The sequence below is a fragment of the Trichoplusia ni genome, chromosome 14 (genome assembly GCF_003590095.1).
Source record: "Trichoplusia ni isolate ovarian cell line Hi5 chromosome 14, tn1, whole genome shotgun sequence".
In the NCBI taxonomy this organism is placed as follows: Eukaryota; Metazoa; Arthropoda; class Insecta; order Lepidoptera; family Noctuidae; genus Trichoplusia; species Trichoplusia ni.
Window position 1 is genome coordinate 6,327,909 of NC_039491.1, and position 17,891 is coordinate 6,345,799.

A 17,891-nucleotide genomic window follows, 5' to 3' on the forward strand; every position below is an offset into this window, starting at 1 on the left:
ATCTATTTGGGTGTTCGACCCACCTTAGCAGTACAATTTAAGCTAAAGGAACTTACAGATTGATCTAGGATATTTTTTGATTTAGATTATTTGTTTCAAAGCTTTAGCTTATAGTGAAATTAGTAACAAATATCGTCTACCTCGATTTTCTTATAAGTATTAGTACTTATAAAATTATAAAAGTCATAATTTTGCATCCTTAATTTACATAGTCTTAAATAGTTCTAATCCGTGCCACGTTTTCGTGAAATATAAATTCGAAAGCTTAAATGTTTGCAAGTCAATCACGATGTAAAGGCTTAATGGATTTGTATCAAAATTTGTTGAAGTTGTAGAGTTCTATCCTGGATTTAGAAGTTTTACGCGGGTGTACGCGTCTACCATTGGCTGTATCCAACTAATTTACTTGTTAGTAGATTCTGCTTTCAAGACGCGTGTTTCTCAGTACATAAAGCTTAACTATGTAGCAGGGATTACTTTGACTGTTCTTGCAATTGTTTCTTGATCGATATAAGAGTCATCAAAAAATGTGTACTTACTTAAATAAAACTTTAAGTTTACCAAGTCATTTTATCGGCTGACTAATGTGACTTTTTATTGTTTGGTTTTGTCCTCATGTTTAGATATTTTCTTTAATATAAAATAAATTTTAGTAATTAGTTTTGTTATTGTTAGAACTTCAAAAAGAACTGCCTTTTGTCTTGTACTCAGCGACTACATTACGCTGTTAAGGTACTTCATGGAATACTTTATACTTGATTAAAGGTATAAAATAAAATGCTTAATTAAAATAAATCTGAAAGAGTTAGGTATACGAGCACAGTCTTTCGTTCTATAAATTAAGTTCTTTGTCTAAGTTACTTAGGTCTCACAAAGATAAGACGTAACGACGTCATTCACATCTCATCCCTTCTGGATACCGAAGATTTGATACCTTGGGGCCTACCAAGCACCTCTTAAAGTAAGACTGTCACAGTTTTGGGAACGAGACAATGCTCTACGAAGTTTAATGCGCCGGCCTGCTTCTACAGTTGTATACAGTATGTATGAAAATCCCTGTACGATCCTTGAAGGACATAAAAGTGACTTGCCTGACGTGTTAAAAAAATATTGACGACAATCTAGGTCTTCATACGACATCCAACTATAGTTAGGTATATTTGGAAAATTCCCTACGTGTATCTAGTGTAGGGAATTTTCTAGAATTCAAGGCCAACCTCAATTTTAGGTAATTACCTAGTAATGGTTTATTCGTTTTCAATTTCAATAATACAAAAGATATGTTTTGTATTTCATTTAAATCACAAGTCCTTGATCATGTAAGCTATACAGCCCTTTCATTGATCGGACAGCTTTTTAATATCCCTACTAATATTATAAATGCGAAAGTAACTCTGTCTGTCTGTCTGTTACGCTTTCACGTCTAAACCACTAAACTGATTTTAAAGAAAATTGGTACAGAGATAGAGTTGACTTTGAGAAAGAACATAGGATAGTTTTTATCCCGGACTTTTGAAGAGTTCTCTTCGAAACGCGATATAACCGACATCCACGCGGGCGAAGCCGCGGGCGAAAAGCTAGTACTATATACCTAGTACGTTAAGTGGTGGTAGTTTGATCTCTTATCCAAGAACATCACTGATATTCCTATCGGTCAATCACACCTACGCGAAATACACAGAAAGACACATTCCATCGATCAAGTCCATAGAGTTTAGATACGCTATAAATAAATGACAGCTAGTCTTGTTGTTTTACGTAAACGCCATTAGTAATCTTATTTTCCGTTAATCTTTCTTTATTTTGGTTAAAATTCCGAACGTCTTCTGTAATGGGATTACTGACGGATCATTGAATGCTTCTTGTCATTTACCAAACTTTATGCTTAGTAATTAAATCCATTTTTTTTATATAAAAGAATCGTAAATTCGTCTAAACAGATCTGGAGTTTAGAGGTTACCTGATGATCAAATGTAGGAGTAGTAGTCGTCGTCTTTTTGACAAAAATTAATACCTTTTCAAACCATGGCCAACTTAAACAGAGATTATCTCATTTAAAAATTATAATAACTGAGCCATAGTGATATTGCTGTCCTAATATCGTCGCTTGGTAACCTCCGTCTAAATGGGATGACAGCTGAGGTAACCTTATATGACATAACAAAGAAAAAATATAAATAATGTCAACAGTAAATTGCGTAGCATACATTTTATGACGACTCACGCCTTTTACAGGCACTGGGTCGTTACACAATTTTTACTATAAAAGAATATATTCAGCTTGATTTACGATCAAAATCTGTAATTTGTTTGTATAATTTTCCAATTTGTTCGGTTAATTTATTAAATAATATAAAATGAAACTCTTTAATCATGAATAAATATCCCTATTTTCATTAGCTACGGAATAACTTTTTCTGACAAATAGGCACAATGAGGTTTCGCAAAACCTTATATTTAGGGACCTAACAACAAGAAGTTTATGTTAGACAAAGTAAAACTTGTTACTCTGATTACTGATCCTGTCAAGATGCAAAATTAGGTAACAGTGTCACATAAAATATAAACCTAAGAAAGGTTTGTGATAAATTACTATTTTCTGAAGTTGAATATTAAATTTGGAACTTACTAAATAAATAATAATATTAATCATAAAAAAGTCTGCGCATTAAGATGCCTTTTGCTTTACGCTAAATTAACACTAAGTACCAATCTAAATGTTTACAATGCAACAAAGAATCTAGAAATCTCATCAAAAATGAACAACATTGTGATAAAATGCAACGTTATGTTAATTAAATAAGGCACTTAAGATTCTTACTTTAAACTTACTAGATATTCTGCTTATACAAAGTCAGGATCCTTATTTTAGATGGCGCGATAAGCCGGTCTTAGCGAATATTACGAAAATGTATAGAGAGAAGTTCCAAAAGTTTAAGCAAATCATAAAATAGTATGTATCATCTTAACGAGCATGTGCTATTAAGAGGGAAGCTGTTACAACGTACCGAGATAATATTAGTTATACGTAATTAGAATGTATTGTAACGATTCTATGATATTCAGATGCTGTGAATTTTGCTACAGGTTTAAAGTAAAGAAATAGTTTTGGTAGATGTTGTTTTTTAGAGAGTCTTCTCAGTTCTTCATTTTGGAACCGCGCAGCTTAAGTCATATTATCGTTTTGCCTGCCTGAAAAAATCCTGCTTGAAGTGAGAACCTCGACTTTGAACTTAGATTTAAAAAAAAGCGACTATTAAGGTTTTTTAAAAAATCAAGTGTTCGTTTCCATTGTCAAAACACTGTAATAGACTATGGATTGGATTATGGATTACTAATGGATTTTTTCGGTTTCAATTTTATTATACTTCTTCTGTTTCATTATGCATTCCTTGAAATCCACGACGTACCCTTATTGACATGTTTTGTTAAAAAGAAGTTTCTTGTAAATCCGATATGACTTCAATAACAATTTAACACTACTAGAAACGTCAGTCTTCCACTGGAAGCTGACTTACCGACACCCTTATTAATAAAATCTCTTTGTTATCTCGTTAATGAAAAGAGGTGGGATCACTTGGTCTTCGTGGAACGTGGAACTCGTTACAAACTCATTGACATTAATTTTGTTCGCGGGTTGTACTGATTAAATAGGTGCAATAGTGGTTGGAAACTTTAGTGTATGTTTATACCTTTCATATGTTTTTATGTTAGATGGTTGGTCCGTACTTAAATAAATAAAATTTAAGAAACATTACAGGCGCCTTTTGCGCTCTTGTTGGTACTTTTTCTTCTTTAAAATTGTTCCAGTGATAATTCTTGTATACAATACTGAGAACAAGGTTTTGATGTTCAGTGTAGGTACAGAAAACCTGTCTCATCAGTCTCATGTATGTTTTTGGAGTAACTAATCTACTTGTAATGCAACTGTACTCACCGAATGTATCTGCAAACTTACTTTTTATATCACACTCAAATTACTTCGCACATTTTCTTCATTGTTTTTACACCGATCCATTAAGCACACGTTTATTAAGATAATAAATTTATCTAAACTACTACAATAAGCCTTTTACTCCCAATTTTATTCTAGCTACTGGACGCCTACGCTTTTTTCGTAACAACTAATTAAAACAACATTTGAGTTGCCGTAATACACCCACGGTAACACAAACAAAAAGACTGTGTTGAACCACACATTTTTTGTATATTAAATTTTTTGAAATTATCGTCCATTCCGTACGGTTACAGCGTAAATAAATAATGAAAACATCAGAGGAATCATCACTGAAAAGTGTGACGAAAGTTAGATTTATCAGAGTTTATGAAGTGTGGGGGGTTGGTATGAGTCGTGGGATGTGTCGCGGGGGTGATGGTAATAGTTAGTGCTTACCATGGGGCATGATATCGCGGCGTGGTCTGGCGAGTCGCGAGCCGCGGCTCACGCGAGCAGACTGTTGCTCGCGGCCGGGCCCAGGCTGCGTGCGCACGGCCGCTGAGCCCCCGCCCGCGCCGACCCGCACACGCTGCCGCCAGCCCGCCAACACGCCACGCGCCATCCGCGCCGACATGCTCTCCTTTGTCTCCAACTTAATTGTAACATTATATACGAATAAAGCTTGCGCTCAGCTGAGAGGAACGCGACATAAACTTATTGCTACAGTAATTTCTCTAGGGGTAAATGACATGTTTTTGTGATATAAAAGCTTATGGGTTTTCATTATTTTATTCTTTCCTTTTGAATTATCTACCTACCTGGTTTAAAGTGATCATTCAATAGAGTTAGTTCACATTAATTATTGTTTTTTACAATGTATGTACACAATGTATTGTTTGTGATGTAAGTATGTGTTTGTAGTTTATCAAAATAGGTATATCAGAACTAAGTAGCAATAAAGATCTCATTATATGATGCTGTTAAAAAGTTAGTGTAAAAAGTAAGTATTTAACAGTAAGTTGAAGAATACAGCTATTGTTATAGGTCAGATAACAGTTCCTCTAAATAATAATTGTTGTTGAGTTGACTTAGTCTTACATAGATAAAAAGATAAGAGTATTTTGTTTTAAAAATAGCAATTATATTTCTGACCTGAAAAAGATTTTCATAAACGTGGCTCAATGGTGCAAACTTAGCGATTGATAGACATTAAAGTATAGATGGCACCACAGGCAACTGTGACTGTGAAGTCAAAGATCGTAGGTTCAAATCCAAAAACAACCAATTTCTATTCGAATACTTGTGCATATTAATATCAATTGTCACTTGTTAAACTCGGTGAACAAGTGATAACATTGTGAAGAAACCAGTGTATTAGTCAAGGCTGTGTTTTAAAACTCTCCTGCAGGTAGGGAGCCTCCACTAGAATTTAAAGTAAAAAAAAGGTTACTTTTTTAGGACTGCAATTTTTAAAGCTTGCGCTACGGGAATCCAAGGTACCTACGCTTATCTCAAAAATAGATTAGCATGCTTAAAGCCGCGCCGTGTAATATGCCACACTTCCATAACTGTTGGTAGGCTTACTGCAACTGTCCAGGTTGTCCTTCCATTTTTCTAGCTAAAGATACCTAGCACCAAAGAGATTCAATGACGTCACGATAATATCGGGGACATTAAACCTAACCGCATTTTATCAGCACTTATTCAAACCATTATGCAATATATTTATGACAAAATTCTATGTTTCCAAGTTTCGCATTCAGGATTCTACTTTGTTCATTAAATTAAACTAAACTAATATTTACATTTTTAAAACTATATCAATAGTCTTAATGTAAGTTATGCGATGTGTTTCACTCCTTTTAGTTTCGTTTTATGACGACGAGAAAAGTTACTTAAGATGCTCTGTGGAGTAGTTGGGATATAGATTTTGAGTATCGATGCTGTAGCGGTGCTTTGATCTTATTTTTGTTGTTATCTTACTATGTTTTAACATTAGGCTCTTATAAACTGTGCATTTTTATAAGTATTTTTATAATACATAGACACCTAACCATTATGCATATTTGATATCACATAAGTCGGTAACGTCATAAATTTAATTTGAAATATGATGCTATTTGATACAAAAATATTATCTATCTGTTAATTGAAGAAGCTTTGCTAGAAAATTTGCATAAGTTAATAACACATTGAATGCTAACACATTATTATCTACCAATTATATAAAGAGAATTATATCTCCAAATATAATTTGTAAGGTGATTTATAAGTATTATTGGCAGAAGTAGACTGTTAATCTTATCTATTTAATTTTTTGTCCTCGTTACATATACTTTCATCGACAAGCGCCAAGCACTTTTATTACGATGATGATGTAAACTAAGCCGCTGGTAAGTACATATTAACAGAACGTACCATTATTTGAAGAAGCTAGTTATTAACACGGAAGCTACTTCAAGTAAGAGTGGGTACTTAAATAAAACTAATAACATCATACATAAATACTTCTTTTAGTAAATCAGGCATTTAAATTATATTGGTGAAATTCGTGTTTCATGTCCATAATGACTTTTTTTATTTTATTACTGGTTATATTATTACACATGCTCTTATCCCTCGGATCACTCCAACCGCCATTATTATCGACGTAATCAAAAATAACGAAGTCGTCATCATCCAATTCTATATTAAGATAAACTTCTAAAAAGGGAGGAAACAAATTCGCTTTGTTGGTCTCTTGCATGTACATTATGTTGTATACAATATCCAAAACATTTAACTCTTCTATTTCTTGGTACAGACCATTCATAGAGTTTGTTTTAAAAGCTCTCGGCATTGTGCTGGACATCACTTTAAACCTTCCTCCGTCTTTCCTATTTAAAGACAAGTAGTATAAAGATCGGGACCAGGAATAATCGTCAATGGAACAAAAATGATAATAATGTGCCGCTATCGTACTCCACACAGACGCTTCAAACGTCAAGACACTGGAGTGGTCCTTGGGATCCCAAGTAGTAATGTCAACAGTGTAAGTTTGCTTTTCAAAAAAATTTGTAAACGATGGACTTTCCAAAGAAAAGAACTCACATTTAGTGACATAATTGCTTACAGCCTTCATATGTGAATTCATGTAGATAAAATCTTCCGTTAAGTAAACGTCACTATCGAGAAAGGTAAACATTCCCTTATGATCTTTAGTGTAGGATAAGTTTTCAAACACCTTGTTCAAGGTCCACCACCAGTAATGTTTTGATTGAGAAAGTAACGGGTTCCTGTAATGGCCGTGTATGTCTGGTGAATCTGCCCCCGTACAGTTCATAGAATAGGCTGTGCTTATATCCATATTATGTGGACAGTCGCCGGAATGGAATCCCGGAAATTCGTCAGGATTTATTTGCACTGAATACGGGTAAAAAATTTGTAAAACACGAGTAAAATCAATTTGTTTTAACAAATTGTTTACGTTTTCATCAAAGGATAAGTGGGAAAAAATGATTAACGCCTCTTCTATTCCCACCACTTGGGTTAGGGACACCAATAGATATTTGAGGTGTATCTGGTAGTTGTCAACAAATACAACAAAGATAGGTGCAGTCGACTTCATGGGTCCATACAATTCTAAGTTCATAACTCGCTCCTCTTTGTTATACTTTGATATCACTCTTTTAATTGTTTCGATGTGAAGAGGATTTGATTTGTGGTGGTCTGTGAAGTTAATATATTTCATAGCACTCTCAGGAATCTTACCGAGCACCTCCTCTTTATGAGTTTTCTTTACGTTGTAAACGAATAGCACAAGAATGAAAACAATAATGCATAAATAATTCCGTAATGGTGATAAAAAACCACGAAATTTTCTCCGTAACATACTTTACTAAATAATTATAACTATCATAATTTGTATTAATTGTGACACAACGAGATTTAAGAGTGTCAAGATTATCAGTCTGTAGTATCAAAAATGTGCTCTTTGATCATAATAAAACTCATTCTTCTGTATAGAGTATAGAAGATTAATAATTACCAAGTAGGCAGGTATATAATGCAACCAAGGACAATAATTAGTGTTTTAACATTAGTTACGTGTAATAAACGCCGAAAAAAAAACACCGTACAATAAATAACAAGACAGATATCTGTAGATTGACTACTAAAATGCGACCCTCATGCAGTATCGTACCCATAAAAAAATCTGTTGTTTCTCTAATTATTATAGAGTAGGTTTGAGCTATGATCGTGTCTTTCTTACGGAACTTGACCAACGATCTCCCAAAGGAATACCTAATCTATTTGATATCATGTTTGTAGAGCAAGGCAAACACCAGAAAAGGTACGGTAAGGCCAAAGGTAGGTACTTATTTTGGCTATGGCGTTTGTTACGTGTCTTTTCGGTAAACGTGATTGCAGAAATCTAATATCATTAACAAAACGGCATTTTTTGCCGCGCAAAATGACTTGTCTTCTAAGAACCTTATTGGAGCTTTGATATAAGTATTTATGCAAAATATACGAAGACCTCCAGAACCGCCTCTACTTACTGTTTGATAACAATTTCAGCATGTTACGTGATCCCATTGTAATGTAATTATAGTACTTTGCCAAATCAGACACTCAATTTTCAATGAAGTTACTGAATATTGACTAGTGTCTGTTTCCCAATATGTACTTGCCTACTACTCTCAAGTGTGTCAACAACGACTTACCCTTTAATTTCTATCAGCGCCACTTTGGACTTTTAGCAAATGGACTTTAGGCAAAATACGTATTTGCTTTAAATAATATATTTTTGCTCATTAAGTGATTCCTGTTCGCTAGTCTCGTTAAATCTCGAGATCTGCCGAACCGATTTAGCTAATTTTAAACTTCAAATATTTGTAGCAGTCTAGGGAAATGCCTTAAGACTAGGTGCTTCATCTTGTTCTCCGCATCGCTGCCACTGTGGTGAAGTAGTCAACAGCCTCGGACACCACGGTCTATCATGCAGCCGTAGTGCAGGTCGCATGGCTCGTTACGCGAATATTAATGACATTATCCGTCGAGCTCTTGTTGCCGTCGGCGTACCTGCTGTATTAGAACCTAATGGTTTGGTACGCGATGATGGCAAGAGACCGGACGGTATGTCTTTGTTCCCTTGGAAGATGGGTAGGCCACTTGTGTCGATACTCTTGCGCCATCTCACCTTCCCGGTTCTTCGAGCTGCGCTGGCTCTGCTGCCGCAGCTGCTGAAAACCTCAAACGGCGCAAATATGGTAATCTAGTTGGTAGTTACTTCTTTGAGCCGTTTGGGGTTGAAACTTTTGGGCCGTGGGGGCCGAGTGCCAAAACGCTTTTTAAAGACCTAGCAAAGCGTCTCGTTGACACTTCTCGTGACCCAAAGGCCGGCTTTTACCTCGCTCAAAGAATTAGCATTGCCATTCAACGTGGCAATGCTGCCAGCCTTTTGGGCACACTCCCAGCCGGCAGCGATGCCGATGAATTTTTTGATGCTTTAATTTAATATTTTTTTTGTTTTCTTAACTTGTAAATATTTAACTTTATGTAGATTAAAAGATTTAATTATATATAAATAGTCTAGGGAAAAGACTAATAAAAGTAACAACTCAATTTCCCATTTAAACAACTCTACCCAATTTCCTGACATATCATAATATCTTGATGGTTAGAAATTATTCTTAGACTTCTTTAGTCTTTATGTATATATATACCACGGAATCGGGTACTACGCAAGTGAAACCGCGGGAAACAGCTTGTAGTACATAATTAGCTGATGTAATAAAGGTCAGAACGTCAAATGGCTCGGTTTGCCTCACATCGGTTTTAAATTCAGTATAGATTTAATCAATCTTTTTTATTCTGAAAATTGGTGATTTGCATTGTAGAAGCAAAGTACGTATAATTTGTTTCTAGTAGGTATCTAATTTAGGCGGAAAAACTTGAATGATTTTATTTTTCAAAAAATAGTAATACAATAAAGACAAAATGAAAATAAATTATTTTATTGATGTCTCCTTTTAAAACAATACATGCCCTTTAAAAATAAAAATAACGTTTAGATCATTACATAACGATCGATATAATAAAAATAACAACAACTCGTGATTTTTTTCTACTTATGTATAAGTAGTAATATCAGTTGCCACTTAATACATATATTAAGTTTATTCTGCTGGACAGTTTCTACAAATGGGATTTGTGAAATATAAAAATATATAATAAACCTATAATATACAAATGTAACGTGTATACTATACATTGTTAAACATTTCGAGTTAATAATAATTCTTAAAAACAAACAACAGTTGCGCATTAAAATATAGTTTAAATATTTTTTGGTACTTAAACAATAAAATTATTGAAAAACAACGTTACAACAAATTCATCATCATCATCATCAACATCATCATCATCAGCCCATTTTCGCCTACTGCAGGGCATAGGGCAACTCAATTGTGCGCCATCGAGTCTTTAGTTACAGCTAAAGACTCAAACACATAGTTAGAGGTAAGTTATCGTATTTTTATATTTTTTCGGAGGTTGTAGGCATGAAAACGTGAAATATAATTGATAATTTATAAATAAAAAAAAATGAAAATAATTGAATTAAGTACCAATTCTTTTTTACACAATTTACGTCATTGGCAATAGTTAATTTACAAAACCAGTTTTAAAGGATTTTCCTTTTAAGTATATTATATTATCATCATTTTTTTTCGTAATCCAAACAATTTTTATAATTCTTCATAATTTATAATCAGATCATAAGATTGTGATATTGATAGATTCTCCCGCAAGCTTTTCAAGCACTGAAATAAAATACAAAGTTGATAAACTTAAATCGAATTCATATAATTATTATGTAAAGTAAATATACTAATTAAATAATAAACAAATTAAAGTTAGTCATACTCGGCCAACACGCTTTACCGGCTACATACCACAACAGATTTTGTAAATGCCGCGTTTTGACCGTCAAGCTGGCAGCTCCACACTACCAACACGACGAACGTTGACCTATCTCAATATAAGATTTACTCGGTTGAAAAGTATTTATTTCAATTTCAACTTAATCCAAATATATTTTTATGAATTTAGCTAACTGTTACAGTAATTTTATGTCATTTTACTTCAACAATGTCATTCCAAAACATTAATCAATCGTTCAACTGTACTGTATCCGGTTGCTTTATTTCGCTACCAGGCGGCGCCTCTAGTACGACGTCACTCGTGTATCTATAGTTTCCTTCTGTTTTGAAACCCAAGCTTAGTGATTTAGTTCCTTGAGAAATATTAAATACGCGAAAAGTGTTAAAAAGTGTGATTCCACAGTTTCGTAAAGATGGAAAAGAGGGTCGCCTTGGAATTGAGAGGAAGAAATCCGTCACAGGTAAATGGAATCTATTTTTCGGGATATTGGAATGTTTTGTCGATACGTATTTCATCAAGTACATAAATGTAACACTTAAAAATTGAGATTATAGTCAATGAATCACTATCATTTTAAGTCACTATTCTTTAATCACGCTGTGGCATGAAAATCCACTTCCTAATTAAAGATGTGGCATTATTATGTATAGAAATTAGCCATTGCCGATTGTTACGTTTCATTCATGTGCACATAATTATTACACATTCTAATGAAGTATCCGATTAGGGTATTATTTCCTATGCATCAATGAAGATCCCTGTTAATTATAAAACTTATAATTCGGGTTATTTGGAAGATATAGCATTCATGATGTAAATATTCATATATTGAGGTTAAGTGTCGAAACTTATGGATGTCGTACCGCGGACGTCTTGTGTACCCTTATTGAAAACTAATTATGAAAAGAAAACGTATATTTCATCTCTTTGTTTGTAGAACTTTAGTTGCACATGTGTATTAGGTAATATTTATCTCAAAAACTTAGTGCTACGAATAGAAGGCTCATTGATTGTGTTGTCAATGTCAATAGTATTTTATGAAATTCGCAACTATTACGATTCTTACATATTAATGAGAAAAGAATAGCTGTTACAAAATACAATTCGTTTAATTCAACTTCTTAATAATTATTTTCGTCTGTTATCTACTGTTCAAAGTTAACTTTACGTGGTACTGTAGCTATAAACCAAAATAATTTCGCGCCCTTTCACCTGAGTAGATTTTACTCATAAGTAAGGGTTCGACTATCTAATATGATATAGAGAACTGTGTTAGATGTTTCACTGAAAATTTTCATGTTGTTATTTTGGACTATTTACACTTTAACTGCAGTCATATTATTGACGCACGCCTTACCAATATAGCGGCCATTTTTATTGCGTCGCGATGATTCGTGTCATCCGCCATTGCAAAGTTTAAACAGATCTTATTTCTATTCGCAACTAAAACACTGCGAATACATATCGTGGTCCAAACGATAATACGAACACATCCCTTTCATGTTTCAATGAATATTTCTCGGAAATAATCACTCATTTGTAAGATTTTACGAACTACGCCTGTGTCTTTGACAACTAACACCATTTTGACGTTTTGGTTGAGTTGACTTAGCTTTCAATAAATACTTCTCAAGCCAGTATCATTACTTATTAAATGAATACCTAATCAATTAATATTCTACAAGGTTTAATAGGATTTAAAAATAAAGTCGTGATTTTCTATCAAAACACTGTATCAGCATCGTCTTCGCAGCATAATTGAAAAATGTACCAATAGCATGCCAAACAAATAACCTTATTTATGTAGGTGGCTCGGCACTTGCTTTAGCGATAACTAACCAGTCCATTTCATAGCTCCACGTTTCATTCATATTCATCATTAGGTTAGAATTGATGTCCTAAGTAGATTGGGTAGGTAGGTGTCTCAGAGCTATAAACTTTAATTTTTCATGGCGTTTTGATTTTTCGATCCTCACGTCTTATTCATTCCGAGTACATGTTCTTTCCCTAGCAACAACCCTACTTACCTGCATGCTAATTTAGTCAAATTTCCGAAATAAAATACAAAACTTCAAATAACAGGATGCAATATTTAATTCATTTTACTACAAATAATTTTAGTAATATTTTGTTAAAAATATGTAGATATTGCATTATTGACATTTTTTCATTGCTTTAACAAAGGATGAAAACTGGATTACAGTGTCAAATATTGTTTTTTACAGGTGAAAGAATTAAACCTGGACAATTGCAGGAGTACCAATATAGTTGGACTTACAGATGAATATACCAATCTTGAAAACCTCAGTCTTAATAATGTGGGTCTCACCACACTCAAAGGGTTCCCTACACTGCCTAAGCTCAGAAAATTAGAGCTATCAGACAACAGAATATCCAATGGATTAAACTTCCTCAATGGTTGTAAAAAACTAACACACCTCAATTTATCAGGAAATAAAATCAAAGATTTAGAGACACTGAAACCATTGGAGGACTTCGAGAACTTAAAAAATCTTGATTTGTTCAACAATGAAGTCACAAGTATTGAGGACTACAGGAGTAAGGTGTTTGCACTACACCCATCACTAAAATACTTAGATGGGTGAGTATTTTATATTTGGTTTCCTTATAACAATAACCACTTGTTGAATGTATGGGATAGGTTTATTATAACATACATTCTTATTCCTGATCATTGAATCAATATCCAGCATTAAATTGCATAACCCAGTTGGCAAGCAACGTTTAATCTGAATGAGAAAAGCAATTTTTTTCAAAGGTTAAGTAAATATATAATTGAATGCTTGTAGATTTGATAAGGAGGACAGAGAGGCCGAAGACAGTGATGCAGAAGAAGAAGATGAAATGAATGGAAATAATGATAGTGAAGAAGGTTAGTAATACATAATTATATATATGGGTATACATACATACTAGTACTAGAGTATGGATTTTCTTTATATACAATATACAAAAGTGGTTGAGGTCACTATACCAAAGCCACTGTATGCCACATGTCGTGGACTCGTCCCCGTAACTAGAATGTTTGTGGAACCCCACAAATCAAGGGTGCAGTTCATTAGTTCGGGTGTTGTAAAAAACATTGTTTTTTTTTTTGCTGTAAGAAATTTATGATGTTTAGTTAAAAACATAATTTAGTACTTTGTTTATTACATACACATGCAGTATAGTTTATTGAATGCCAATTTCTATCTCTAAAGAAAGTCAAAATAGAATAATAGAAGAAAATAGAAACTGTTTCAACTGCAGTATAGCAAATTAGTTATAATAATATAGTTCATCTCATGTATGGCATCAGTTAAATTTACGATAATTTCATGAACATTAATTATCTCATAGTGCTAACAAGGGCTTTGGTATAATTATGTTACTAAAACAGTATCATTTTCTAGCATCATTGACATCTCACAATCCAACTCATTAACATAAGCTGTGATTCAAACCAAGGTTGGTAACAGTTAAATACTGCCTTACAGATTTGGACATAGATTTGGGTCCGTTGGTGATAGATGATGATAGTATATCAGAAAGGCCGGCAGAAGAGAGAACCTCTCTACCAATGATATTGTACAGTGTTTATGGTCTGCTATTCCACATGGGTTTCCTTTTAAAGAGTAAGCATCATTATATTTGTCAGTGATGCTCCTGTTCCATTTACATCAGAAGCTTCATAATTGTATTAGTATGGTTTGGTCTTTTCTTGTGCTGGCTGAAATATGTATTGTTATAATAAACTTGATTTAATGTACTTTTATCTTTGACCTGGATTTTAAGCATGATCTTTTGTTTTACTTACAGGTTCAGAAGTGGAAGATGAGGAGGAAGAAGATGAGGATGTGTCACTCAGTGCAGTTTACAATGATAACCTTGGTAAGTACTATACTTGTAAAATTTAAAATGATAAAGTATTTGCCATCCTATTGAAAAAACATGCAAACATAACTTTTCGTTAGCGATGCGCCGAATAGTAGTTTCACCGAATACTATTCGGTTTAAAGTTTACCGAACCGAATATTCGGCCGAACTATTCGGTTCAAAATTGTATTGACTAGCCGCGTAAAAAAAAATATTTTTTTAGTTTCAGAAATAAATATTATTATTATGTTGTTCTATGGTTGAAATATTTTGTTTGGAGGTCTAAAAGTATAATTTATGATGATCAAAGCGTTTTAAAATTAAAATAAATGTTGACTATAAAGTTGTAAGTAAAATGTTGTTGTTTAGGAAATAAATATGTTGAATTATGGTTAAAAATAAACACTGAGTTAAAGTTTATTTGCTTTCATTTTATTATCTTAATTCAACAATATTTTCATAGCATTTTGTAGACTTATAACAGAATAAGGTATATCTTTTAGTGCTACATCGGGTAATGTGGCGTAAAAAAGAACCGAATATATTCGGCACCAAACCGAATAATTCGGCCAAATACGAATAGTGAAAAAAATGCCGAATACCGAATAGTTATTCGGCGCATCTACTCTTCGTCATACAGTAAATATTTTGGTGCCCTCTTGAATGGTAGATGCACAGCAGTGTACCAATCTCGCAAAACGACGTAGGAACATGCACCTTGCTGCATAAGGGAAGGGCTGTATATATGTAATTTTGTCATTAATCTTACAGAAGAAGAGAGCTCAGCTAGTTCTTTGTACGACGGCAGTGACGTAGAGGAAGAGGAGGATGTGGATGATGATGAGGAAGCAGAAAATGATGCAGACGGAGAGCATAATTCTAAAGCACAAGGTGAGTGTAATCAGAGATTTATCTATTATAACTTTCTATTATACTCAAATAATCTTTAGTTGTGTTAATTTATTATTTCCACAATTTAAACAATTTTAATGGTTCTAATGTTTCTGATATAGATGGTGAAGACAACGCTCACGGCGAACCAGAAGAAAGCACTCGAGGTAAAAAGCGAAAACACGAGGATGACGACGAGAATTGAGTGTTGCCTTAAGCGGAATTATCTTACTAGTTTGTAAGTGTACAGCGCTCCGATGCATCGGACAATAAACCTGTTCACAATCACGACACCCGCAGTCATCCCCGTAGACTAGTTGTCATTCGTGAGATTGATACCGACACCCAATGAGGCTAGACTCGATCGCTTTTAACCTAGACTTAGGCGTCCGGTGGACGTCGTACAATTTGATAATGAAGTTATTCTATCATTGATTAATGTTGATGTCTCAATAGACATGTATTGTGTGAAATCTGTAGTTTGTTGTCCGACAGTTAATGTTTCAATTAAATTGTTTATGTAATAATCATTTTTTATTCTATTGATATGCTTAATTTTAGTCTAATCATTGAAATGGAAGTGCATGATTTTAGGATTTTAATAGCTCTCATTTGATCTACAGATTTGGTGAATTGTATTAATTAGCTATAAGTAAGGAAACATGAGTAAATTGTTCGACAAAACTGTTCCATGCCCTTGGAATCATTACAACTTAAATTCTGACGTGGGCACCGCCTGTTTTTTGATGACCAAGTTAGACTGATAAAGACATACTAAAAAAAATATGATGACATTGAGGTCAATTTTCATGTAGAGAATTATTTACTATAATTACAAATTATGATAATGTAAAATATTCATCGACATCCATGATTTCGAGTTTATAAGGTATAAGAGGGATATAAATATTTTTACAAGAACAAAAGCTTATAAGTACCTCTCATAACGATATTTATCACAGATTCTTTTCATTTTTCAGATTTTAAATTGCAACATTATGTATTTAACAATATTAACCTTTTATCGCCAAAAAATGGGTTTATAAAAGTCGACTTGGTAAGTGATTCGTAGCTATGACAATGTCACAGAATGACGATATATTTTTAGCAAATTAGATCAAGTTTTGTTGGCAGCTGATATGTAGACTGGAAGCAGTTGGTTTATCTCTGCAGTTAAGCTTAGGAAATATTTGTTAAACCATACTTTGTTATGCATTAACTTCAATTAAGTGTTGTATTTAATTAACTTGGAATATATTACAGAAAACGTTATTAATAACAGAAAGACCTAAAATGTGTAAGTAATAACTGAGAAAACAAGTTTACAATTATTGTTGCTATTGTGGTACAGTCTGTCGTACAGGGTCTCACAATAAAAATAAGTGACACGCCTTATGCCAGGAACACATCATATTAGAATTTGACCACATTAACCAGAATCGTATACTTGCTTTTAACGTTAACCTTCAAATGTTTGTTACATTGAATTGACAATAAAATGATGGGTACATATTTTTGTTAAAGTTTTATTTGTTCAGCAATTGTTGTATGTCTAGGCGTTCAAAAGGTTAATATAAATTAAATGCGTGATTTGTTTGTGCACACATTTAACTATTATGATAATCTCTCTCGCGGGATTGTACAAATTCAATATCAAAATATTCGTAATCTCACTAATGATAACTGACAATGTTCAGACAAACAATAAAATTTCAATGGGCGTAGTAAAATATCTTAATCCGATTAATTAGATCAAATCTTTGACGTCTGATGAGTTCAGAGAGTATTTTTCTACAATCTTTTTAAATTTTAAAATAGCAATTTATGCACTTATGAATATCAATGAAATGTTTGGTTGATGCATCATGGTGTACGTGCCAGATATGTTGAAGAGAATTTTAGTTAATAATTTTATTATATTGTGTAAGTCATTAAGTTTAAGTAATTTACAACTTTGGCCTGTTGATATATATTATATATAATCCTATTAAGACTTTATTTCTGGGATTGTAAAATAAAAGCTAAACATAATATTTTGTTTATTTTATCCTCATTAATATTACTGGAAAGAATTACGTTACTAATAAATTAAATACTAAATACCAATTACAAATTATTTGTCTGATCTAAACAGATTTAACTAAGTGAATATTTGAAAAGTCTTGATAGAAATTGTCGATAATCCCGGAATAAATACATACCTAATAAAACTGCTTACAAGAATCTTGCAGGCTTCTTATACTTAAAGATTTCTCTTCAA

General features: G+C 33.2%; 2 protein-coding genes across 4 annotated transcripts in view; one reads left to right on the top strand and one right to left on the bottom strand.

The window, feature by feature from the left end:
• LOC113500497 overlaps positions 1-4,516 on the bottom strand; it is a 42,493-nt gene extending 37,977 nt beyond the window's left edge. For both annotated transcript variants that reach the window (XM_026881320.1, XM_026881321.1), the window contains exon 1: positions 4,394-4,516. The gene's annotated coding sequence lies outside the window, so the exon portion shown is untranslated. The remainder of the gene's footprint in view (positions 1-4,393) is intronic.
• Positions 4,517-11,042: 6,526 nt separating this feature from the next.
• On the top strand, positions 11,043-17,662 carry LOC113500458 (acidic leucine-rich nuclear phosphoprotein 32 family member A). Of its 2 annotated transcripts, XM_026881265.1 has the most exons (7): positions 11,043-11,324; positions 13,090-13,466; positions 13,675-13,757; positions 14,362-14,499; positions 14,684-14,755; positions 15,512-15,631; positions 15,754-17,662. In XM_026881265.1, exons 1-7 carry the CDS (start codon positions 11,277-11,279, stop codon positions 15,834-15,836), a joined length of 921 nt encoding a protein of 306 aa, XP_026737066.1. In that variant the 5' UTR covers positions 11,043-11,276; the 3' UTR covers positions 15,837-17,662. The 2 variants fall into 2 exon arrangements, with proteins under 2 accessions (XP_026737066.1, XP_026737067.1); XM_026881266.1 differs by lacking the exon at positions 14,362-14,499 and having other exon boundaries at positions 11,063-11,324.
• Positions 17,663-17,891: the final 229 nt, after the last annotated feature.

Excerpts from the sequence above, each read along its gene's own strand:
- LOC113500458 (XM_026881265.1), top strand. The coding sequence starts at position 11,277 with ATGGAAAAGAGGGTCGCCTTGGAATTGAGAGGAAGAAATCCGTCACAG. Across the intron at positions 13,467-13,674 it reads TCACTAAAATACTTAGATGG|ATTTGATAAGGAGGACAGAG; the intron begins GTGAGTATTTTA and ends GAATGCTTGTAG. Across the intron at positions 14,756-15,511 it reads AGTTTACAATGATAACCTTG|AAGAAGAGAGCTCAGCTAGT; the intron begins GTAAGTACTATA and ends TTAATCTTACAG.